The following is a 24,222-nucleotide window of genomic DNA, read 5'->3' on the forward strand; positions in this document are numbered from 1 at the left end:
AGAAGTGCTACCTGGTGGTGACAGGAGAGACTTTCCTTGCTGCTTTCTGAACACAAGTTGGCCAGGAAGAACCAGTGACTCAGGGCTGGTGCTGGGACCACACTTTCCATTTCCAGGCTTCTGTAGATGTTGAACCTGCCCCAAACTGTGCTCTGCAGGAGGAACGGCTTTGGGGACAACAAACAGATGCTTCTCTGCCAGTCCCTATGAGGAGGCTATCCTGAAACCAGTGCCAGGCTCATCACAGTGGGACATGGAAGAAGAGGCAGCAGGCAAAATTCAGACAAAATCCACCATTTTCCTTGTCCCTGTCCCCAAAGGAAGTCAAAAAGACTGGGGAAGTCACCTCACAGAAAAAATAAATAAAAAAAACTTCAGCCAAACAAAAAAGTCCAAAGCCAACCAACCAAAAACCCAAATCAGAAACCTCCAGAAAACTTACATTAAAATTGACAATTTTTAATCTGAATCCCAATGAGCCTTTCCTATGATGGGCAGACACAACCTGTGGGTTTTCCCAGGATCAACACTGAATGGGAATGCTGCACTCCCACCCAGGTAGTGCTGCGTGTCCAGAACCCATCCGTGAGCCACTGAACTCTAAAGCTTTAGTGTCACAGTGGGACCCACTGCTGGCAGGTGTGTTCCCACAGCCTCTCAGGTGTTCTCCCACAGCCCCCAGGTGTGTTCCCACAGCCCCCAGGTGCTGTCCTGCTCAGCTATCCCCAGTTTATTCCTGCTGTGATGGTACCTGCATCCCCTACAGGAACAATAGCAACTCCCACGGCTGAGCATCCACTTGGGATGTACTGGTTCAAGGGGGGGCTTTGCTTTGCATTCCTGGAGGCTGTCTTAAACGTTACAAATGAGATGTTTCCTCCTGTCCTGCTTCCCACCTGCTCAGCCTTTTCCCCACACCTGTGATGAAGAGTCAGGGGGCCTTTTCAGGAGCCTCCAACAGGCACAGGGACACGAGCCATCACAGAAACACCGGGGTACAACTTGAGCCAGGCCAGGGCAGAAGCTGTTTATTGCTGCAGCTGTGAGGGAGGGCACAGCCCCCAGGGACAGACACAGTGACACATCTGTGCCCAAAAGGGAGAGCACAGCCCTCAAGGACAGGCACACCACTGCCCAAAAGGGGCACACAGACTAAATTCATGTTTCTCTGCTCCGTCCTGCAAATGTGGGTCATCCTGCAAATGGAAACCCTTCCTGGGAACAAAGGCAAATTTGGCTTTCCCAGTGCTCTTTTCCTTGAACCCTGGCTAGGATGAGATCCAGGGCTACAGCAACTGAAAAAGGTTCCACAGCTCACGTCCCTTCTGCCTTGCTTGGACGAGAGTTGGTGTCTCTGCTCTGCAAATTGCCCCACTGGGAACAGGACACGCTCCTGCAGGTTTGCTGGCTGACAGGTGTGGCAGCCTGGGTAGAAGAGACACCTTACATCACACTCATACGCTCAAACCATCCCACCTTTCCCACCTGGAAGTGGACGGGAACCAAAATCCTCTCGGGCACAAGAGAAAACATTCCCTCAGACACTGTCAGTTTGCTCCTTGGTATTTCTCTGAATGTGGACACAGCAGCTGAGCCAAATGAAGCTGATAACGTGGCAGAGGCTGAAGCAGGGAGAGGCAGCAGTTTGGGAGGGAGCAGCTTGCACAATGCCTGTTTCACTGTAGAAGTCTCACGTAGTTTGCCGGGAAGAGGCCGACCCTGCCGTGGCACTGCCCCCGCCACCAGCCCTCGTCCACCATCTCGATGTGTGTGATTGTGTCCTCCGGGTCAAAGGAAATCTCATCATCTCCCTCTGCAGACATTGTCCAGAAGAGACACAGTCACAATGCAAAGAGAACCCCAGGCACAGCTGGTTCACATCCCACCTCCCACCTCCTCTGGGCAGGAGAAGATAGAACAAGATAACCCCCAAGAGTTCAACCTCACCCAAACTCCATCAAGCAGCACAGACAAGGCAGATGAGCAAGACCTTGCAGGTGACAGATGAAGTTTCTCTGTTCCTGTCCTGGTTCTGGCCAGGACAGGGGTAATTTTTTGCAGTAGCCTGGTGGGGGCATGGCCAGTCCACTGAAGTTATTCTGTACCACCTCACATCATTGCTGGGGTGGATAAGGACTGTCTTCTGGGGAAGAGGGGGTTCCTTCCATTTGAGAAATGGTGGAGGGAGCTGTCCAGTACTGTCTGTTAGTCCACTACTGTCTGTTAGTCCAGTGAGTGTTTTTCCATGTGAATCATTTCTTAAACCTTTAGTTACTAATATTGTTGCTGTTACTGTTTGTTTTCTTCTCTCATGGCTGTTTGAATTGTTCTTATCTCAGTCCATGATCTTTGCCCTATGGGCCTCCAGTTGGAGGGGGATGGTGTGTGGGTTTTTTAGTGGGACTACTAAATGGGACAATACCATTCCTAAACTACCACAGTTCCCAAATCAGGTCTCATTCTGCTTCCTATGAGGAAGAAATTTAAACCCCCAAGTCCCCACTGCTGAGGGTGTGAACCCCCCCACCCCCTGGCCCAGTGCCCTCCCCCAGCCCTGGGGGCAGACCCACCTCCTTGGTAGTCGTAGAGAGCCACTGCGCAGGTCCCGGGGCCCTGCCCCTCACAGACACCCCCCGTGTTGGCTGCAGAACAAGGATGGACAGGTGAGACACACACTGAGGCACAGCCCAGGGCAGTGCCACCCTCCAGCCCGGCTTTGGGGAGCACATCCAAACCCTGCCAACAGGGAGAGGTGTAGCACAGCCCAGAGCAAGGTGTGACTTCCTTCCCCTCCCACAAAGAGGGAGTGGAGTCCTGATAATGTGTTCCTCTCCCAAGAAGTCTGGGCGTAACTCCAGCCTCCCCACTTGCCATCTCCAGTACCAGCAAAGCTGCCACAGAAGCACTGACAGCAGCCCGTGCAGTTTGCTCCTGTGCTTGGAGGAAGGTTCCCCACACTCCTCATACTAGGACACCCCCCCACAGCAGGTCTTGGGAACACCAGCCACGTGAGCAGTGGGCTGAGCCACAACCCCAGGCCCCAGCACACCACGGGCAGCCACTTGCCAGGAAACCACAGCAAGAGCACCAGGACACATCCAGCTTCTCCCGAGCCACAGCCCCCCCCTCCTGCCAGGCACTGCTCCAGCAGGTTCAGCAGACACTGCTGCCTGGCCCAGCACTCTGTGCAGCTCATCTGCACCTTGGGGATGGACAGGGGAGTGGAGACCACCGAGTCTCCATCATCAGGAGCTGTTACCCTGACCACAGGAGACTTCAGGACACAAATTCCCTCTCGACTCTGTGCCATACATCCACTGAACTGAGTGGATGGGTACAAGCTCCCCAGGACATGGGCTATTCTATCAGTACTCACCCAGGTGGGGCTGGCTCTGGCTGTGCTCCTGAGGAAGGATCACCTCATAGTCTTCTCCTCCATCTTCCCCAAGGTCATAGATAGCATCTGGCTTTCCCAGTGGGGCTGGCAGCTCCTCATAGTCAGCACCTCCACTGGTACTGTCACAGTAGTCAGAGGGCTCTGGCAGCTCCTCATAGTCTCCACCAACATCCAAACTTTCACTGTAGATGGGCTGATCCTGGCTGGGGACCTTGCACAGCTCTGCACCCAAATCTGCTGGCCTTGGTGGCAAAGTGGGTGGTGCTTCCTCATCCTCCCTTTTGGCCTCCTGCCACGAGGTGAGAGGGTGACAAGAAGGTCACCTGGGAAGCACCCAGCACTCTCCCAACTCCCAGCACCTGGCATAAGGCAGCCCCTTCCTGGAGCACCATCCCCTGCACACCAGGGAAACAGCCCCTCGGGCCGTGCTGAACTGGCACTGGCATTGCTCTGGAGATCCTCAGGGCACATGTGTTTGAACCTCTGTTCATACTTCTCTCCAGCCCATGGTGCCACCACTGCACCTCCCCACTCCCAGAGCCTGTCCCAAGGGGTGCTGTGCAGTCCCATCCCCATCCCAACACTCCCCCTTGTCCTTCCAAAGCCTCTCACACTCTGGGCACAGCCCCTCTCAGGTGCAATCCCCTCTGCCTGCTCCCCTTCCCAGCTCTCCCAGACTGCCTTGGCACCTGCTCTCCTGGTGACACGGGTGGGTCTCCGTGGGCATTCCTGGGCACCTGTGCTGGCACAGCAGCAGGGGCTGCCCCCTTCCCTCTCGGTGGGAGTTCCTGCTGGAGAAGAGCCATCAGATCCCTCAGTCCCTCTGAATGAGTACAGAGCAATGGCTGTTCACATTCCCAATAGAGCAACTCAGAACATTTTCCTCCACCTAGAATCTGTTCCAGCTCCTACAAACCTGCCCTGGGCCCGGGCACTGGCAGGCTGGTGACAAGGGTGGGGCACCCCTGAAGAGGAACATGTTGGGGAGGCTTCACTGTGAATCCCACTCTGCCCTCTGAGTGCAGGAACAGCAGCAGGTGGGAAGGCAGGTAAGCATCAGGGCTGGGTGCCATCTCACATGCAGACTGCTGGGATGGCAGTGCTGGGGAGGGGTGACTGCACTCTTTGACAAGCACCAGAGGCAAAAGGAGCTGAGGCCAAAGCACTGGGGCCACAGCTGGGTGCAGGTACACCCTGTCCTGTGACAACTGTGAAGCTCAGTGGCCATTCGTGGCAGATGCAGGGAGGCAGTTTAGGCAAAAGGTTACTGTAAAGAGATCATCTGGAAGGACATGGAGCTGGATGGCCATGAGGAAAAGTCTCCTCCACGAGCCTCAGAGGACACAGCAGGACAGCCAGGGCTCACCTGTCCCCGAGGTGCCGGGCACTGCCGGGGCTGTCACTCACCTGTCCCCGAGGCACCGGGCACTGCCGGGGCTGTCACTCACCTGTCCCCGAGGTGCCGGGCACTGCCGGGGCTGTCACTCACCTGTCCCCGAGGTGCCGGGCACTGCCGGGGCTGTCACTCACCTGTCCCCGAGGTGCCGGGCACTGCCGGGGCTGTCACTCACCTGTCCCCGAGGTGCCGGGCACTGCCGGGGCTGGCGCCGCAGCCGCTCCTCCTCCGCCTGCCTCCTGCTCTCCTCCTCCGCCGCCCTGGCCATGTGTTCAAACTGCGACCGCAGGCTGCTGGTGCTGCTGGAAGCTCCTGCGAGGAGAGAGCCGACTGAGCCAACCTCCAGCTCCCTCCCACCACCCCAAGCATCCGGGAGAAACCCAGACCTCCACCTCTTCAGAGAGACTTGCAGTTCAGCCACCTTTGTCCTGCCCCCAGCACAGGCTGAACCCCCATCCCATCTACCAGCATGCTGACACAGAGGGACCACGAGGCCCCCATCCCATCTACCAGCATGCTGACACAGAGGGACCACGAGGCCCCCATCCCATCTACCAGCATGCTGACACAGAGGGACCATGAGGCCCACAGCTTCCCAGCTCCAGGGCTGGGACTCATATGTCTCACCTGCCTCCAGGGGTCTTGGTTTCTCATAGGAGGAGGTGGGAGCTGCCATCTCATCAAAGCCAGCAGCACTCTGCAAGAGGAAGTGAAAGAACTGTCCAGCTTCTTGGGCAAGGCCAGTGCTGGGTTTGGCTACTGGTGATGGCAAGCACTGTTCCTAGGTGTGTCTGTCCTCACCTGTACACTTACCCTGACCCAGGGGAGGCTGCTGGCTGCAGTCCCCTCTCCTGACACCTCCCTTCCTCTCTGCATCCTGCTTCCCAAACGACCAACAGCCCTGACTTCTACCAAGTGCTCATCTGATTCCACACGTGATTTTCTGCCAGGTACAGGATGCACCTTTTTTTGTCAATGCCCCTCCGCTTGCTGTTGTTAAATTCACAGGTAGTGCTAATGTCTTCTGAGGGCAGGACACCGCTCCCTCTCCGCTGCTGGCCCAGCCCAGACATGCAGCATGGACAGGAACATGTGTTTATATCCTCCCCAGCTTCCTCCAGCTCCTGAGTTCGGTGATGTTGGTGCTGTTCCAGGCACAACACTGTGCCCCTGCACTGTGTCCCACAACAGGGATGGAGGGTTCAGGGAAGGCCCCCTCACTGCCTCCTCCAAATGCCCCAAAGCCACAGGATTCCCACCTCTTAGTTTAGCCACATCCATGAGGTTCATCTCCAACTGGCAGGACCAAGACTGCAGGGCAGCCTGACACACACAGAATTAACTCCAGTGCTTGAAACTGAGTTGTGACTGTAGATGAGGCTTTGTGGGGTGTCAGCCCAAACAGAAAACCTGAACCAACCAACTGGGTGACCTTTTCTCATGCACAGCAGATTGAGCTGTGCTAATCCCATCCCTGCTGGGGTTTGTCAAAGTGTGCAGGCAGATTTAGCTACCTGAACAGACCACAAGGCACTCCTTGATAGGAGAGAAAAACCTGCAGAAGTTAAGAAACAGCAGAGGAGTTACAGACAGTGCCATGAGGAATTCCCTGCATTACAGTCTCCCCCAGCTGCATCCCTCTGCATCCTCTGGTGTTTTACACTGAGCCAGTTCCCTCTTGCCACCTCTGTGCCCTGAGCACTCTGTATCTCACCTCCACCTGGGAAATCTCTTCTCTTGCAGCAGGGCAAGGAGCAGTGATTAGTAGGAAGCAATTGAAGGCTGCAGCAGTCTTACCTTATCCACTCTATCCTTCTGGACCCCATACCGGCCTCCAAACCCCTTGGCATAGTCTGTATGGGAAAAAAAAGGAGGCTATTTTACAATATTTTATATTCTATGTGCACATCTGGCTTCAGTATGCTGTGACCAGTGAAATGAGATAAGTTAGCTTTGTCTGCATCTTATCAGATATGGAAGTAACTAGAGATAACACATGCAAAGTCCTCTGGACAGTGGCTTTTAGGACTGATTATCCCTCCTTTCAGCCAAGGGCACAGGAATGCAGGACTGTAGCTAAGTGGAGTGTGGCCTTGTTCACTGAAGTCAACCGTGCAGTAGCTCCCAGATTCCTGGGATCTGTTCTGCCTCATTCCTCTGTGCTTGCCTTTGCAATGAACTTGTGGTCGGGAAGGTCCCTCACAGAGCCAGCACAGCAGAGTTTGAGCAGGCTGACTGAGGGACTCTCATCCCATGTCCCCACTGGTCCAAGCAGCCATCTACCCTGGCAGTTTGCCCTTGTGCTTTGGGGCTCACCACACCCCAGCTGCTCCAGAACATGCTGGACACATTCCATTTTCAGCAGCTGGGTCTCTGACTATGAACCACAAGCCCCGGGTCTGTGTGTGCTCCAAGGAAACTGCCACCACCTCTGGCAGCGTTGCCGGACCTGTTTGGGACGCGTGGGGTTGCACTTCCTCCTGATGATCCCAGCCAAGGGCATTCTTGTCCTGACGATCCCTCTGGACCCCAAACTTCCCACCAAAGCCCACAGAATAGTCTTCAGCCACAGGGATCCAGATCACAGCATGGAAGAGAACAGACAAGGGAGGGAAGGAGACAAGTGGCAGCAGTGTGAGCTCAGGCTGTTCTCACAGGTTTTCCTTGCCCAGGACTTAGAGAAAGACATGGAGCAAGGCCAGATTTCCCCACTGGTGGCTGCAGCAACAGCCTTCCCTCCTCCCTGGGACATGTCACCTGCTATTAGCACCTGCCTGGGCTTCCCCAGCACCCTTCCTTTGGTGATGTGCTTCCCAGGAGATCCCTGTGCCCACAGAACTCTGCTGAACTCTTTCCAGTGGCCATGCCATGGCTTTCCTCACCTGACCTGTTCCCTTGCTGCAGGCTCCCCGTAGCTATTCCACCATTCACACAGCAGATTGAAGAGGTGCTGCACAGTGCCCCACAGTCCCAGTGGGCACAGCCCCAGCTCCAGCCCTGGCACTGCCTGTTCCTCAGCTCCCCCAGCTGCCCCAGCTCCCCCAGCTCCCCTGGCTCCCCCAGCTCACCTCTCTGAGAGTCGTGTTTCTCTGCCTGGCTCTTGTAGTCAAATCCCACAGCCGCCTTGTCCACCTTGTCCCTCTCCACTCCGTACCGGCCACCAAAGCCCTTGGAGTAATCTGAGGGGTGCATGGAGTGAAACCCTGCCCCCAGCACGGGGCTGGGGAGGAGAGGACAGGAAGCAGCGCTGGGAAGGAGCAGGGGGGAGGAAGGAGAGCAGTGGGGATGATGGAAAACCCCCTAAAAAGCAAGGGGTTGAAGGGGACAGAGTGGATGGCAGGAGCATCACGGATGGGAGCCCATGGGAATGGGACACAGGGCAAGTGTGGGCCAGGGCAATGGCAGGCACAGCCAGCAGGGAGGGAAGGAAGGAAGAAAATGGACGTGTCAAGGACAGAGGGGAGGCAGTGGGAGCACAGTCACCCACTAAGGCAAAGCCAAGCAGGATTTGGGCACTGATAGCCAGGGGATCACCCACTCACCCAACTCCAGAGCCAGGATTTCAGTCTGTGGTCTGCCAGCCTCGGGAAAGGGCTGTGAGTAAGGACACTGAGCCTTGGGAGTACAGGAATGGCAAAGGAGCTCATGTTTGCTATAGTGGAACCTCAGCTTCTACAAACACCTGACCCTGGAGCTGCAGCAAAGGCTGAACCCCATTTCTGCAGACACACTCCTGCTCTCCCCACTTGGCTGTCGTGTGACAGCTGCCTTGTGTCTCTGTTTTCCAGCTCCAAACCAGTGATCCATTAACAGCTTCAGCCGTGTTCAGCTGTTCCCTAAGGATCACCTGGTTAATACTGGCTCATTCCTGAGACATTGCAGCCTCCATCCTGGCTGCTGGCTGTGCAGACTCCTCCTTTCAGACACCTGAAAGGTCTCCAAATCCTGCCCTTAAGGGGTAAATCACAGTCACCTCTCCCTGTTCCCTGAGGCTTTTCTACAGGTCTGCATTTCACAGGACTGAGCTGGGGCTTCTCCAACAACTTCAGCTGTACCAATCCATGGAGACTGTGTTGTAGAGAAAGCTGCATCAGGACATTTTTCATTCCAGAATGGATCTCTGTTTCACAGAAGCTCAGTCATCTAACCTGTGAGTATGAACAATTCTTAAACTTACTTTGACTAAACTATTATCTATCTATGAGGCTGTTACGAAATGGATCTTTAATGGAGCTGTTTTTCAGCAAACACAGATTTTATGACTGTTATCTTGCTGCTGAAGCTTCTAGTATAGACACATTTTTATGAAAAGCAACCCAAACACCCTACTTCTTACAGTTCCATTTTGTCCTTAGCAACTTCTGTAGCTTCACACAGCCTGATGAATTTCTATGTCTACAAGAATATGTTAATGTAGCATAACTGCATGGAATTAATTATTTTAAGATCAACCAAGAATGCCTCAAACTATTTTCCTTCTTTTATAGATTCCTCTTAAATGAATCCCATTCAGTTATTTCCTTGGTAATGCAGTATTCCTCACATTTACCTGAAACAGCAACAGACCTTGCCCTTTCATCTTCTTTTGGGTGCAGAATACCTAAAATATCTTTAGTTTCACTTCTTGCACTGTTTGTTGAATCTGCAGAATTCTGCAGCAGTTTGAGTGCTCTACAGGCTTCTGTTTCCATATCCACTGCTGTGCCTTTTCCTACAAGTTGTTTCTCCAGCAATCACTCCATGTCCTGAATGGCTCTCCTGGAGCCGTTCTCAGAAGGGCTTTGGGAGGACAGGGAGCACGAGCCAGCCATTGGAGGGGGGTGGCAGTGTCTCCTCTACTCAGCCAGGACGTGGCTTCCACCAAAGCAAAGCACAGAGACAAGTGGGATGTACACCAGGATGGTGACAGGACAGCATGGAATGGGGCCATGAGGGTGACAGGCTGGGAACAGGAATCTGAAACAAGTGACAGGAGGGGGATAATGAAGGAGATTGTGCCACAGCCAACAGCAGGGGATAGTGGGAGCAAGAGAGCAGCTGGGCAAAGTGTCAAGGGGTCACACATGCCCAAGGACTTGCCTGTCTGGGACGAGTGTTTCTCCACCTCACCCTTGTATTCAAAGCCCACTGCTGACTGGAACAAGAAGGGGAGGGCAGTCAATCAGCCTGAGGGCCAAGCCAGGCTTCAGCCACCCTCCTCTGGGGCCAGGCTGGAAGCCTGCTCTCTGCCTTGTGCCACAGAATGCTGGGCAAAGAGCACAGCCCCTGGATGGACAGCACAGCCCCTGGATGGACAGAACAGCCCCTGGATGGACAGCACAGCCCCTGGATGGACAGAACAGCCCCAGGATGGACACCACAGCCCCAGGATGGACAGCACAGTCCCTGGATGGACAGCACAGTCCCTGGATGGACAGCACAGCCCCTGGACAAACGGCACAGCCCCTGGACAAACAGCACAGCCCCAGGATGGACAGCACAGCCCCAGGACGAACAGCACAGCCCCAGGATGAACAGAACAGCCCCAGGATGAACAGCACAGCCCCTGGATGGACAGCACAGCCCCAGGATGAACAGAACAGCCCCTGGACAAACAGCACAGCCCCTGAATGGACAGCACAGCCCCAGGATGAACAGCACAGCCCCAGGATGAACAGAACAGCCCCAGGATGAACAGCACAGCCCCTGGATGGACAGCACAGCCCCAGGATGAACAGAACAGCCCCTGGATGGACAGCACAGCCCCAAGATGAACAGCACAGCCCTTGGACAAACACCACAGCCCCAGGATGGACAGCACAGCCCCTGGATGGACAGCACAGCCCCTGGATGGACAGCACAGCCCTTGGAAAAACACCACAGCCCCAGGACGAGCAGCACAGCCCCTTGGCAAACACTGTGCTGCCTGGATGGGACACGGCCAGCAGAGTTACCTCCACAGTGCCCCACAGTGTGTCACTGGCCACTGCCCTGCACACAGGCGAGCTGTGCTTCAGTGAGACTGTGGTACATGGCACACCTCCACCTGCACCCCCTGAGCCTGGAGAACTGAGCACAATCTGGGGGCAGCAGCGTTTTAGGGGCAGCACAGGCAGCAGTGTTTCAGGGGCAGCACAGGCAGCAGTGTTTCAGGGGCAGCACAGGCAGCAGTGTTTCAGGGGCAGCACAGGCAGCAGTGTTGCAGGGGCAGCACAGGCAGCAGTGTTTCAGGGGCAGCACAGGCAGCAGTGTTTCAGGGGCAGCACAGGCAGCAGTGTTTCAGGGGCAGCACCAGCCACAGCGACACATTTTAACTGCACTGTCCAACACACCTTGTCAGCTCGGTCCCGCTGGACTCCAAACTTTCCCCCGAAGCCCTGGGCTGCATCCGTCTGCGAGGAGTGCTTCCCAACATCAGCAACGTACTCGTGTCCCACTGCACACTGGAGGAGAGACAGTGTGACATGAACACCCCCAGCCAGGCTGGGGCAGGCACAGCCACCCTGGCTGCACCAACGTGCTGCTGGGACACTCGCAGACACGAGTGACAGGTCCAAGCTGACCTGTCAGGTGGTGGCCGTGCCCTCCACATGGCCTTTGCCAGCACCAGCTCTGCTCTGAGGCCTGGGAGCGGCCTGAAGGGCTGCCATGCTACAAACTGGCCTCCCTGCCAGCTCACCAGAAAACGTGTGGGATGCCAAATACCGGCTGCTCCCAAGTGCAGTGGAGTAGTGTGGTGGATAATCACATGGGACGTACAGCTGAGAACTCCAGGCAGCAGGTCTGGCACCCACTCCCTGTTTGTGGATCTGAGAGTGAGGGCGAGCAGACCTGGCTGGGATCACCCTTCCTGCCTGCCACAGGCCAGGGTCCTGCTCTCCCTGCCAGAGGTGCTGTGGCCAGGAACCACACACGCTCCACGCCAACATGGAGCAGCTGTGATCAGACTCTGCCAGAGCAGAGTGAGGGTGTTTCTGTTGAGCAACTTCTTGGCTTTTGTCTAGTTTTACCAGGATGCTGCAAGCATTCAGCCTCTGGCCCTTCTCCTGAGGAGAGCGTGCAGTTCCTGACCGCAGCACCTCTGGCAGGGAGAGCAGGGAGTTTGTCAGGGCAGGCTGTTTCTCACTCTGCCATCCTGATATCCCACAGTGACCACACCTACTGAACATTACTGCAATTTAACACTCTCACTTCTGAAAAAAAAAGTATTAAATGCTGAAAGGTGCAGGAAGAAGTGTGATTATGATTGTCACAAAACATAAACCAGATCTGGTGTGAGAACAGAGAATACAAACTAAGGATTCATCCCAGGGAGCTACGAGGTCTGTAATGCAAAATATAAGAGAATCATTATTTATTAGTTGTCCAAGCACAAGTAGGGAGGCACCTGATTTAACTGTTTTGCAGCAGGTTTGAACAGCCACAGAATTTCCTTCTTCACAGCTAAAGGGAGAATTGCCAGGAAGTTGTAGAGAGGAGTTACACAAATGGAATCAAACAGATCCTGGAGACAGAGTATGGTCTAGCTGGACATGTGTGAATCTCTGCAGTTGTGCCAGCTCTCCATTCTCTCCCTTCAGGGTCCAGCCAGAAAACATGGATAGCCCTTTCTTTATGAGAAAACCCTTTTCCACTGGGGCTCAAAGAAGCCCTCCACAGCTGTTACCTTATCCACTGTTACCTTATCCATTCGGTCCTGCTCTGTTCCAAATTTGCCTCCATAGCCATAGGAAGCCTTGGGGCCAGTCTCCATCTCCTTCTTCTTGATGACCTCATGTTCCTCTGACACCTTGTTCCTCAGCTGATGGATGCTGGTGAGACAGAGACAGGGCAGGTCAGCGTGGGCTGGAGCAGAGCTGTGCAGCCAGCTGGAGCATCCCTGTGCCCCTGCCCCAGCCAGAGGCCAGCACAGAGCAGGACACACACCCACTGCCAGCTGCCATCGTGGGCCCGCTCTGGGTTCCCCTGGGTGCCAGCCACACACGCAGCCACTGTGCTGGGGCAGAGGGTGGTACCCCGGGGGCTGCCGAGGGACCAGAGCAGTGGGCTCTGGGGGGACATCCAGCCCCCCTCCTGCAGCCCTGCTCAGGGCCACAGCCCGGCTTCCTCAGGATCCCGCACCTCCCCTTCTCTGTGTGCTGCGCTGGCCGCACTGCAGGGCAGCGCTGGGCTGTCCCCGGGCTCACTCTGGCCTGGGCTGTCCCCGGGGTCACTCTGGCCTGGGCTGTCCCCAGGGTCACTCTGGCCTGGGCTGTCCCCAGGGTCACTGTGGCCGCACTGCAGGGCAGCGCTGGGCTGTCCCCGGGGTCACTCTGGCCGCATTCAGGGCAGCGCTGGGCTGTCCCCGGGGTCACTCTGGCCTGGGCTGTCCCGAGGGTCACTCTGGCCTGGGCTGTCCCGAGGGTCACTCTGGCCTGGGCTGTCCCCAGGGTCACTCTGGCCGCATTCAGGGCAGCGCTGGGCTGTCCCCAGGGTCACTCTGGCCTGGGCTGTCCCCAGGGTCACTCTGGCCGCACTGCAGGGCAGCGCTGGGCTGACCCCAGGGTCACTGTGGCCGCATTCAGGGCAGCGCTGGGCTGTCCCCAGGGAGCTGCTGCCGCGGGTCAGTCCCGGGCAGGGAAGGAGCGGGAAGCCTTTGCCCCGGGACTCGCCCGCTGCCTCCCCGCAGCAGCAGGGGTGGTGCCTGGATCCCACCCCGCAGACCAGCCCTTACGGGGCCGGTTTGAGCGGCCGCCGCCCCACGCGGTGCCCGCGGTGCCGCCCCGGTCCCGTCCCGCACCCCCGGCAGGTCCGTTCTCCGCCCGCCCGGGCCCGGTCCCCCCGCACTCACTCGATGTGCCCGGCGCGGCCGGAGCCCTCGATGGTTTTGGCTCCCCAGCGCTGCTCCCGCTCGGAGATGTCGTTCTGCGGGCGAGCCGTGGCCGTCAGTCCCGGCCCCGCACCGGGCTCGGTGCCCTCGGGTCGGGCACGGAGCGGGCACGGAGCGGGGACCCAGCGCCCCATCCCCGCCGCAGCCCCGCAGGTCCCGCCGGCCCCCAGCTCCGCAGGCCAGGAGCAACAGGAATGCTGAGGAATTCACTGTCGGGAAAATACTGGAGAAGCCGCAGTGACCGCAGCCCTCGGGCCGTTCGCCCGAGCTTGGCTGTCACAGCCTTGGTTTGTAGCTTTGTGGAAGGTCTGAGCGTGCATTCGATAAAATGAAGCCTCAACAAAGTCTTTCCTAATACACAGCAAAGCTGAAAATATGTATATATAAAAGAATTAAAAAATACATTAAAAGTCTCATCCCGTTCAGGCTTAGTTTGAAGGCTTCCTCAAATAGAAGAGATGAAGTAAAAACAAGCAAAAAAATTGACAGCATAGATTTTTCCTAAGACATTAATAATTTGGAACTTTGAGGAAGGGAATTGCTTTTCTGTCCCAAACTAGGATTTCTAACTGGAAATAACTAGGCAAGACTGGACCTCAAAAACACAGGGCTCTTGTGTAACAGGAGAGACTTATTCGGAAGGGCATAGAGAACCAAAAGGAAAATGAAAATCATGACCCTGTATGAATGCAGGGAGTTCCCCAGGCTGAGCCCTTCTGCTCTCTCACCAGCTCACCCAGAGTTAGACTAGATAGAAAATAAACATATGAGAGGCACAGAGCTGCACCTGCACAAGCTGACTACATACGACAGGATTTTTCCATCTGGAAAACAAGACAAATGAGGGAAATGCTGGATCCTCTGCAGTTACAAACAGTGTGGGACAGAGAAAATATAAGTGTTCACTATGTCTTGTAACACAGGTTGTGGGGAGGACAAGGGAAGCTACCAAGGAGCAGGTTTAAAAAACCCCCAATATTCTGTACTCCTCAAGTGCCATTACTTGTGGCCAGACACAGAGGGGCACTGATGTAGGAAGTTCTGGAGACTAAACGTGGAGATGGGGCAGAAGTGGCTCAGAGGTGACTGACGGTTCCGTGCTGAGCCCTGAGCCCTGGCCCCGCCGAGCAGCAAGTGCCCAGGGCCAGGAACCCTTCACACCACAGTCTAACAGTTACCAAACCAGACACTCACCACAAAGTCAGGGTCTGTGTCCCAGTCGTCTCCCTGAGGCTCCACCTTCACTGACACGTCATGTCCCACAACCGCCTTCCACATCTGCACAGCGAGGACACGGTGGCACCCAGCTGTCACCCAGGGCCCAGCACGTGGGCAGAGCTGGCTCACAGCCAGCTACCACATTCTGCTTCTCCAACACCATTAATTTTCTGTGCTGTGAGATGCTGTTCCCCACGTTAACCCCCCCAGTAGCACGGTCACACCACTGCCACACGCTCCAATGTGCTGCTGGACCTGAGGTGGACTCTTCAAGCCTCTTGTCTGTTTTCCAACCGTTTAACCCCTGCCCAGTAGCCTATAGAAGGGTCAGGGCAAGACTGGACACTGGAGTGACAGGGCTGGTGCCGTGTGGTGTTTGTGTCTGTCATATGGAGAAAATGGGAAACGGGACTAAAAGCCCCGAGGCTGCAGGGCTGGATGGGCTGAGGCTGTGGTGGAACAGCTCCCACAGGCCTGGGGGAAGTGATGGGCCCAGGAAGAGGAAGTTAAAAGTAACGTGAAATCTAAAGCTCCTATGTGTCATTTTCAAGGTGACTGTGAAAAAAGATGATGAAAAAGCCCCTCCCGAAAGTTTTCACAGAACGAGAGAGAGGGAAGATGACATGAGCTGCCCACACCCCAGAGCAATCGTTCTCAGCAGAGCTCTCAATTCCAGCCCTTTACTGTCTGCAGTGTTGAGGAGCCCCGAACTGTTCTCAGTGTTGCCCAAAGCAGCTTTTCCCTGGGGCAGACAGAAAGACAGAACAGAATGTGCAGGAAAGACTGAGCTGAGCCCTGCTCCCCATCACACCAGACTGTGACCAGACCCATGGGAGGGAGGAGACCTCCTGTGTGCTGGATCCTGAGTTAACAGCAGCTTTTACCGTGTGCTGCTCAGCGGCACCAACCCCTCCCTCCCAGGGCGTGCGGGAGCCCCAGGCAGCCCTGGGTGCTCGGGGACTCGCCCTGAGTGCTCGGGGACTTGCCCTGAGTGCTCGGGGACTCGCCCTCCGTGCAAGCGAAATGTTTATGCTGAGTAACTAAGTAATTCTCTATTTATGCTAAGTAATTAACTGTACCACATCAAAGGCTGTTTAGGTGAATAACCTTCCAGTTTAGTGCAGCACACTGCTTGCTTTCAAGCTGTGCTTTCCAGTTGTCTGGAGAACCAGCACTGTAAGGCCAGGGAGCAAAGAGAACAGAAACTAAACCAGCAGGGACGAGGCTTTCTTTTGTTAAGCAAAAGCCAGGTGGTCAGCTAAGGGAGAGGATGTAGGGCCAAGGCAGATTCACAGTTTTCAGCCTTCTGCAGGTGCCTCAGGACCATAGAAGTTCTGTGCCATTCCCCACTCACAGCAATCCTGGGCCCAACTGAATACAGCCAATTGCACTTAGGAGCAGGGAAAGCAGGAAGGCTCACGTGGGCTACACTGCACAATCTAGCAACACCTTTCTTCTCCTTTTCCCCTCCCTAATTTATTGGCATCTCTCACACCAAAGATTTTTAAAGGTTCTTGCTCATTTTTGTAAAGGATAAACCAGCAGCAATAACCAGCTAGCACAGGGCTTTTCATCAGGGCAGCTGATCTGAGCTCAAATAAAGTGGTTCAGGGTTTTAAATGCTGCTGTAAATGGTTCTTGAGCACTCACTCATTCTCCAGTCACCTCCCCTGCATGGTGGGAACCATGACAAACCACAGATTGTAATTGCACTATGATGCTCCAGACACCCCCATAGTGAGAAATATCAGCCAGCATCTCAACCCCTTAGTTTGTCTCATTTTCCCCCGTGAAAACATCCACTACAGCACAAATATAGGGCTACCACACAGCACAGTCATGCTGGTAGATTTGGAAATGTGGTTCTTTAGAGGCTCAGACACAAGAGCAACAACAATGACAGGACAACAGCCTGAGAAGCAAATGCTGAGCATTATCCACTCAAACATGCTGGGTCAGGAAGGAGTTCTCTGCCCACCAAACCCCACTTTTTCTGGTAGTCATTTCTCACTTTCCACTCCCAAAACACACTCAAGCTTTCTTACCTTTAAAGGCTCCTGCTGGCAAACTTGCTGCTCTTTGCTCAGGAACCTGCTGCCTGCAACAGCTTTGGGCCTGTGTCTGCTCCGAGTTCCTGTTTTAACTTCAGCTCTCTTCACTTCCTGCACCCCAGCCCCCAGCTCTGCTCAAGTCATGAGTCCCAGACCTGCCCCAGTGCTGCAGTTCCCTCACTTGCTGCCTGTGCTCCAGGATGCTGACACAGCACAGAGCCAGCGCTTCCCCATCGGCACAGAGGATCCCATCAGGTCCCAGCACACCTTGTGTTCAAAAGAAGACTCTCCCATGGTTATAAAAAACTAAGTTCTGGTGGAGACAGCAGTCCTGGAGCCAGCATTCATGTCTTGGGCATGCCTGTTTGTTCTGGTATCTCTCCCCATTGCTGGGAGGATTGAGGAAAACACTAACTGTCCTCCTGAACCTTTTCCTGTTCTTCCCAGTGCCTTGAAAACCCCTTTGATCAACCTTGGGCTTCTTGTTGCAACATCACCAGTGCCCACATGAAAGAACCACAGTCCAAAGGCTGCACTGAGCTCAGTCAGTCATCTGGTGACATCCCTGATTCAGGCCCCAGGGAGGCAGCAAACTGCCCTGAGATTAGGGTCTGGTCTGCACATGGGGGCCTCTGTTCTGCTCAGGAAAGACTGTGACCATCCCTCCCTGTTGTTTCTCCTCAGCACTGGCCTTAATGCAGCTCCTGTGAGAGGGGGGTTGATCTGACCTCGGTGAGGGCACCTGCAGAGGTTCCTCCTCTGCTACCTCATCCTGTGCATTGTCTGCCATTCCCAGAGCCTCACATCTGTCCTGTAACAGGATCAGAGGGTCGGGAGCTTCCCTTTACAGCTCCATGCAGTAACCTGCAGCCACTCCTCCCCATCCTGTGACACCACCTTTCTCCTGGCACAGGACCAGACCCTGGCCCAGCTCCAGCAGTGCTGCTGAACTGGCCTGTGTGTCTCAGGGATGGCAGAACACAGCTCTGTTGGTCGACCTCCTTCTCAGGCTCTCTTGCAGATCAAAACCAAGGCAGGACAGGTCTATCAGAGAAGAAACAAAATGTTGAAATGTTTGAGACAGGAAACATCAGCAAAAAGGCCCAGTCTTTCATCAGGTCAAACCACAAAGCTGTTCAGTCAGACTATGATTATCAGACCATGATTATCAGACCAGGAGTTTCTTCTGAGGTTTTGTTTTATTTCTGTATTTAATCTAAGTGGCAACTGTCTATCTGCAGGAATAAAACATTTAAATGTCTCTAATCCTGCAGAATCGTGCCTTTCTTCAGTTCAGGAAAACCTGCATGGGCTTTAAGGAAACATACTTTGCTTATAATCCTTACTCCTGTTAAACACAGTGGAAACATTGTCTACAGCCCTATAACCCCCCAGTGCTGGCTTTTGTTCCAGCAGCGTGGGGGACTGCAGCAGTGACTGTGAACAAGGGTACCCACCTTTGGCTACAGAAAGTTGAAAGGGGACAGTTTAATTGTCCCATCTGAGTTAGGAGCACATTCCAGCTCCCTGGTGCCAACTCCTGTGTCTGTCCCGGGGTTGCACAACTCTGACTGGGTGCAGTGTTTAGGCAAATGTGGAAAAGTAAACCCAAGCAGATCTTGTTTTACTGGAATTGCTTTCACTGTTCATAAAATGGCTTGGGTTGGAAGGGACCTTAAAAGCATTAGTTCCACCCCCTCACCCTGCCACAGGACATTGCCTGTTCCTTCTTTTGTCATCTGAAAAAGGCTGAGCAAGAGGTGAGATGAGGAAAAAGGCATCCCATAGGTGTTCACACTGCATGAAAAAACAATGCTTTTGCAACCATCACACAAGGCAGCACACACCGAGGGGACCTGAAGTCCCACTGTCCCCTACAAGGTGTGATACAGCAGCACTACACCCTCAAGAAACCTTTGACAGTTACATGACATGACCCAAATTCCATCTGAAAAATAAACTTTATTATATATACAGGAGCTCATGCCCCAGGAAGCCACAGGCAAAATATTTGGTCACTGAATTTCATGTAGTTGGAGGAAGTCCACACTGATAACCATGGGCAGTGCACAAGTGGGTATGTAGTGCCAGTGCTCTGGACCTGCCAGAGATCCAGCTGCTTGAGCTACTGATGAAATCAATCCATCCTCAAAAAGGCTTTGTGCACTGGCTAGAGCAGCTTAGTTTACCAGCAATATCAAAAGAACTACCTCTTTCCCATGGGAAAAACGTGATTGTTAATACTCTACTGAGAGGCAGATACAACCCTCCTGGCCAGAACTCAGAATGGAACAACCACTCGGTCTGACAGGGAATGTGACTGGAACTTCCTTTGCATTTGGCATTCTGCTTTTGGAAGAGGGCAGTCTCAAACTCAGGAGGTCTTTAGAAAACACAGCTTTCCATACATCCTAAAAGATCCAGTCCATTTGCATCACTTGCTTTGGGTCCAAACATGCTCAATGACCAGCACCAGCTATCTACACCAGAGGGTTTCAGAACTCTGGTTCCTTCCTCAGCACAGGGGAGACACTTTATTTTTGGAGCTTCTGCCTTTGATTTGGGCCCACACAGCACACCATGGACCCCTTCAACACATCAGGGACCCCTTCAACACATCAGGGACCCCTTCAACACACCATGGACCCCTTCGACACACCATGGACCCCTTCGACACACCATGGAGCCCTTCAACACACCAGGGACCCTTTCAACACATCAGGGACCCCTTCGACACATCATGGACCCCTTCAACACATCATGGACCCCTTCAACACATCAGGGACCCCTTCAACACATCAGGGACCCCTTCAACACATCAGGGACCCCTTCAACACATCAGGGACCCCTTCAACACATCAGGGACCCCTTCAACACATCAGGGACCCCTTCAACACATCAGGGACCCCTTCAACACATCAGGGACCCCTTCAACACATCAGGGACCCCTTCAACACATCAGGGACCCTTTCAACACATCAGGGACCCCTTCGACACATCAGGGACCCCTTCGACACATCATGGACCCCTTCAACACATCAGGGACCCCTTCAACACATCAGGGACCCCTTCAACACATCAGGGACCCCTTCAACACACCATGGACCCCTTCAACACAGCCTGTGCAGGGTCAGTCTCCTGACAAGGGGCCAGTGGATGAGAATGCAGGAGCAGGGCTGCTCTTGTTTCTAGAGGTAAGCCAGCACCTTCCATTGTGAGACGTGCACAGATGCCACAAATAGCAAGGTTTTTAACTTAAGAGCTAAAAAGTTTCTTGCTTCCTATTCCTTTTAAATAACTAAATCCCTGGCATTATTTTACAGGCTTGCCAGGGCAGACATGACTGTTTTTAAATGGAATGCTCTGCAGGGCCAGATAGACTAATTTTGGCATTTCTTCAACAGGAGATGCAACTGAGCAGGAAACACAATTTTAAGATTCACTTTACTTAAAGTGCCCACAATTTCCTTAGGATATGCATTTCAGACAGCACTGAGCCATGGAGCAAATTTAAGGGATGGAAGAAAGGGAAGACAATTCTTTGTCTTACATCCAGCTACAGGGTTTCCCCAACCCCACTCATGGATTCAGCCTAAGAGGGGGAAGATTCTGCAGTTCTAGGAAGTGCTGAAGTACTGCAGCAACTCAAGACTATTTTTCTTACTCCTACCACAGCACAATACTATCTAAAATGACTGGTTCTACTTCCAGGTACAGGAGCAGATGCTGTCCTTGAAAGTTTGCAGCATGACCCTGGCTCAGAAAACAAACCACTCCTGTAGAGACACGAGGGAATGGCCAATGTCCCGGGAGCAGTTCCCAGCAGCAGCACTGACTCTGACAGCAGCACCCAGTGCTCCAGGGCTGGCTTGGGAAAGCAGGCAGCTGGAGAGGTGCTGCCCCTCGACAGGGAATGCAGGCCCCAGTGCACATGGGGCTGGGCTCTACAGAGCCTGTCACTCCTGCTCACAGGTGGCCTGTAAAGCACAGGAGGAGCAGGACATGGAGAGCCAGCAGGTACGTGGCCACCAGCAGAGGCAAGCGGGTCCGGGAGCGGAAGAGAGAGCGGAACAGGCGGCGCAGTCCAGGGGGATTCCGAGCCTGCAAGAGTCAGGAGAGACCAGTCAGTACAAGCAATGGTTGGGTCCCCAGTGCCTTCACCCAGAGCTCTCTGACCATGAAGAGAAATTTAAGCTAACAAGCATAAACCTTCCCAAAGTCATTTCACTGCCAGATCCCACCTCTAGGGCAATCCTCATGAAACACTCTCCTTCCCCTGCTCTGCAGGTTTTCCATGAACCACCTCTCTCCAATTCTGTCTCCAGCATGGAAGACAGAGCAAGGCAAGAGCAGAAACCTGCACAGCCCCTGACAGATCTGTGTGTGCCTACAGAGGGATTTAGCTGCTGTAGGTTCACAGTTTCTTGGATTAGTCAGGGCTTACAGAATTGACAGCTGTGAATGTTAAGTTCTTACTCTGCTGGAATTATTGTCCATGGAGTCGATCAGCAAGGCCTGTTCATGGCCTGGAGTCATATCAATGCTGGTACTTAGGGAAGACGCCCACTTGCTTGGCTGCAACCTGCCACAACAAACAGGACATTAAATTCAGTGTCTTAGGATGCCACAAACCAAGACTGTAATCAAGCTTAGGAAAGGAGGTGTTTCTCCAAAAAGGAGTCAACCCCCACAGGCAAGCCCTGGCCTCATTGGACAACAGCTGGTTCCATTTGTACAGTTGTGGTGCCTTGGTGCCTCCTGAGCTCACGTTGAGCAAAAGGACTGGACAACCCAACCAGCAGGAACCCTTCAAGTGACATTTCAGTGTGACTTGAAAGGAGCAAGGGCAGAAGATACAACTGTGTGGTTCAAATTCTGTGAAATTCTTTTGGAAGCCAGCTCTGGTTGCAATAGTGCTGGTTCTTGATAAGTATTTTCTAGGGACAGAGGCAGCACAGGCACATCCTGGGGCTACCAGTTTTTAGTGAGATCAGTTACAGGAGGCTTTCAGAGACTTCAATGCCAGAAGGAGCTACACTTGTCCAAGTTGTGCAGCAATTACCAGGGAACTGCATCCAGAATTCCTCCATACAGATCACTATTTTTTGGCCAAATCAGCAAGTGTGCCAGAAAGCAAGCCATTGTTTTCTTGCAAAAGACTCCACTAGTGAGGCTTATTTGGACTACAAGGAAATGCAGAGCTCAAGTGCCTACAATCAGGTCAGGTGAAAAACCCACCTCCATAGTCAATGAGGAGAAACAAGCATTTTGAACTTGCCCCTCAGGCAAGTTTATCAGGCCATCTGTCCAGTGCCCCAAGTGCCCTGTGCAGTGCAGACAACGGTGCTGGTGCTGCAGAGGGGGGAGGAGAGGGGTCTAGGCTGAGTTGAGCCTGGTAGAGGTGGGGGAAAGTGTTTTTTCCTCAGTGTGTAACTGTTTCTTAATAACCAAATTAATGAACAGTTTATGTTAATTGGCAATACATTAAAATTGAGTGACAATTCTTCAAGTCAAGACTGTTTTCTGCATGACACACAGGTGCTTACTGAGGAGACAAATTCCCTGGAAGCATGAGAACTCTTCTGCTGGTGCCCAATTCCCAGTCTCCAAATTATACTTTCCAGTAGTTAATTTAACTAATTGAGATAGCTAGCATCTCATTTCCAGACAGAATTTATCTTAATGTCTAGCAATTTATCTGATTCTATCTGCCTACAATTGAAGAACTCAATTTCCTGAACTCCACAGAACACTTTTTTACAGTACAGGTGACTGAGCACCACACGAGTTGCCCAGGGAGGTTGTGAAGTCTTCCTCCTTGGAGATATTCAACTGCCATCTGGACATGGTCCTGGGCAACTGGCTCTAGGGAGCCCTATTTGAGCAGGGGGTTGAACCAGATGGTCTCTGGAGACCCCTTCCAATCCCAGCCTTTCTGTGATTCAGTGACAGACACAGTACAGTTGTTTCTGTGCCCCCATTTGACAGGAGGATGTGATGAAGTGCAGGTGAAGAACAGAGCTGGAACCATCACACTTCTCTGGTGAGGGTGCTTGTTTGTTCCAGCTGCCTCACCTCCTGATCTGATCCTGTGCTGCAGAAAGTGCCTCCTCTGCAGCGAGACGACGGTCCCGCTCCTCCTCCAGCTGCTCCTCCAAATACCTCAGGTCCTGCTTTGTGCTGCTATGTAAGTGTTCTGTTTCGGACAACCTGGAAGAAAATAACCAAGTATATGTCAAAAAAGGCCTAATTTGTGCACTATTCTGTTTCTGTTGTATACACTGATGTGAACAGACTCAAATTACCTCCCACCTCTCACAGAAGACTTAGTTGTCTTTAATACATTTAAATTATTTGGAAAGCATGAGAAGACAAATTTCTTAAAGCTTCTGTTTCACATCAGGAAGGAGTTCCTTCGCTCTGTCATCCATGGCCCCACCTTCTGAAAATTATTTTGAAAGGATATGAGGAATCATGTGCTAGAACTTAGTTCCAGAAGGTTATGAGGAATCATGTGCTAGGTCTCAATTCCAGACACTCTCAGGCTACAGCCTTGAGACCAGAACCCTGGATATACTTCAGCAGATACTGAGGATGCAGCCTACCAGACCCAGGTCTGGCTGGCATTGCTGCTGCATGTTGTCACTGTGGTTTTTGAAGCTCTATCCAGAGATAACTAACAGCAGCTGCCAAGTGCACACAAAGTTCTTCCAAATTCACAAGATCCGAGGGTCCCCCAGAGTTTGATGAGTAACAGCAATTACTCATCACTAGCCCCAAGACCTCCATCAGGATCAACATCCCCCCCCCTGTTTTCTCAGGCTTTCTTTACCTCAGCTGCAGCTCCTGCAGTTCAGGTGTGTAACTGCCTCTCTGCGGCTCATTCTTTTCTTGGGGTGCTCCTGGAGCTGCATCTGTTGCAAACAGCTCCTGAAAGAAGGCAGGAGTGTGCTGCAGCCTGCACCGAGCGCAGAGGACAGGCACAGCTGCAGTGCTGCACCGTTAGCAGAGCCTCATGCAATAAACCTTTCCCTGCCATGCCCCAAGCCCACCCCCCTTACCACGCCCTTGTCTGCAGCCTGCAGCTCCTGCAGCCGCCTCTCCAGCAGCAGGCAGCGGCTCAGGACCTCGCTGTAGTGCTGGGGGCTCTCCCAGGTGCTCCGGCTGCTCCCGCGCAGCTGCAGGGACAGGGTGTTCTTCTCCTCAAACACCTGAGACAGCTGAGAACACAACAAACGCCAAGAACTCAGTTTTCTGAAAGCAAAATTCTTCTGTGTAACTGGGGGTAAGAATTCTATTGAGAACATGGAGC

At 53.5% G+C, this 24,222-nt stretch overlaps 2 protein-coding genes across 3 annotated transcripts in view; both read right to left on the reverse strand.

The window, feature by feature from the left end:
• Nucleotides 1-1,002: 1,002 nt before the first annotated feature.
• Nucleotides 1,003-17,583, reverse strand: HCLS1 (hematopoietic cell-specific Lyn substrate 1). Its single transcript, XM_064656848.1, has 15 exons — nt 16,905-17,583; nt 14,836-14,919; nt 13,603-13,676; nt 12,454-12,583; nt 11,105-11,215; nt 9,873-9,927; nt 7,862-7,972; nt 7,243-7,353; nt 6,591-6,646; nt 5,421-5,490; nt 4,969-5,105; nt 4,087-4,188; nt 3,377-3,686; nt 2,571-2,642; nt 1,003-1,813 (listed from the first exon to the last, which is right to left on the reverse strand). Exons 2-15 carry the CDS (start codon nt 14,917-14,919, stop codon nt 1,677-1,679), a joined length of 1,560 nt encoding a protein of 519 aa, XP_064512918.1. The 5' UTR covers nt 16,905-17,583; the 3' UTR covers nt 1,003-1,676.
• Nucleotides 17,584-18,852: 1,269 nt separating this feature from the next.
• Nucleotides 18,853-24,222, reverse strand: part of GOLGB1 (golgin B1) — a 37,731-nt gene continuing 32,361 nt past the window's right edge. For both annotated transcript variants that reach the window (XM_064656792.1, XM_064656791.1), the window contains 5 exons: nt 23,972-24,130; nt 23,743-23,840; nt 22,986-23,120; nt 21,387-21,492; nt 18,853-21,011 (listed from right to left, as the gene is read on the reverse strand). In XM_064656792.1, coding sequence (XP_064512862.1) covers nt 20,877-21,011; nt 21,387-21,492; nt 22,986-23,120; nt 23,743-23,840; nt 23,972-24,130 — 633 coding nt within the window. In that variant the 3' untranslated portion in view covers nt 18,853-20,876. The remainder of the gene's footprint in view (nt 21,012-21,386; nt 21,493-22,985; nt 23,121-23,742; nt 23,841-23,971; nt 24,131-24,222) is intronic.

Source organism: Pseudopipra pipra, chromosome 5 (assembly GCF_036250125.1).
Source record: "Pseudopipra pipra isolate bDixPip1 chromosome 5, bDixPip1.hap1, whole genome shotgun sequence".
Lineage (NCBI taxonomy): Eukaryota > Metazoa > Chordata > Aves > Passeriformes > Pipridae > Pseudopipra > Pseudopipra pipra.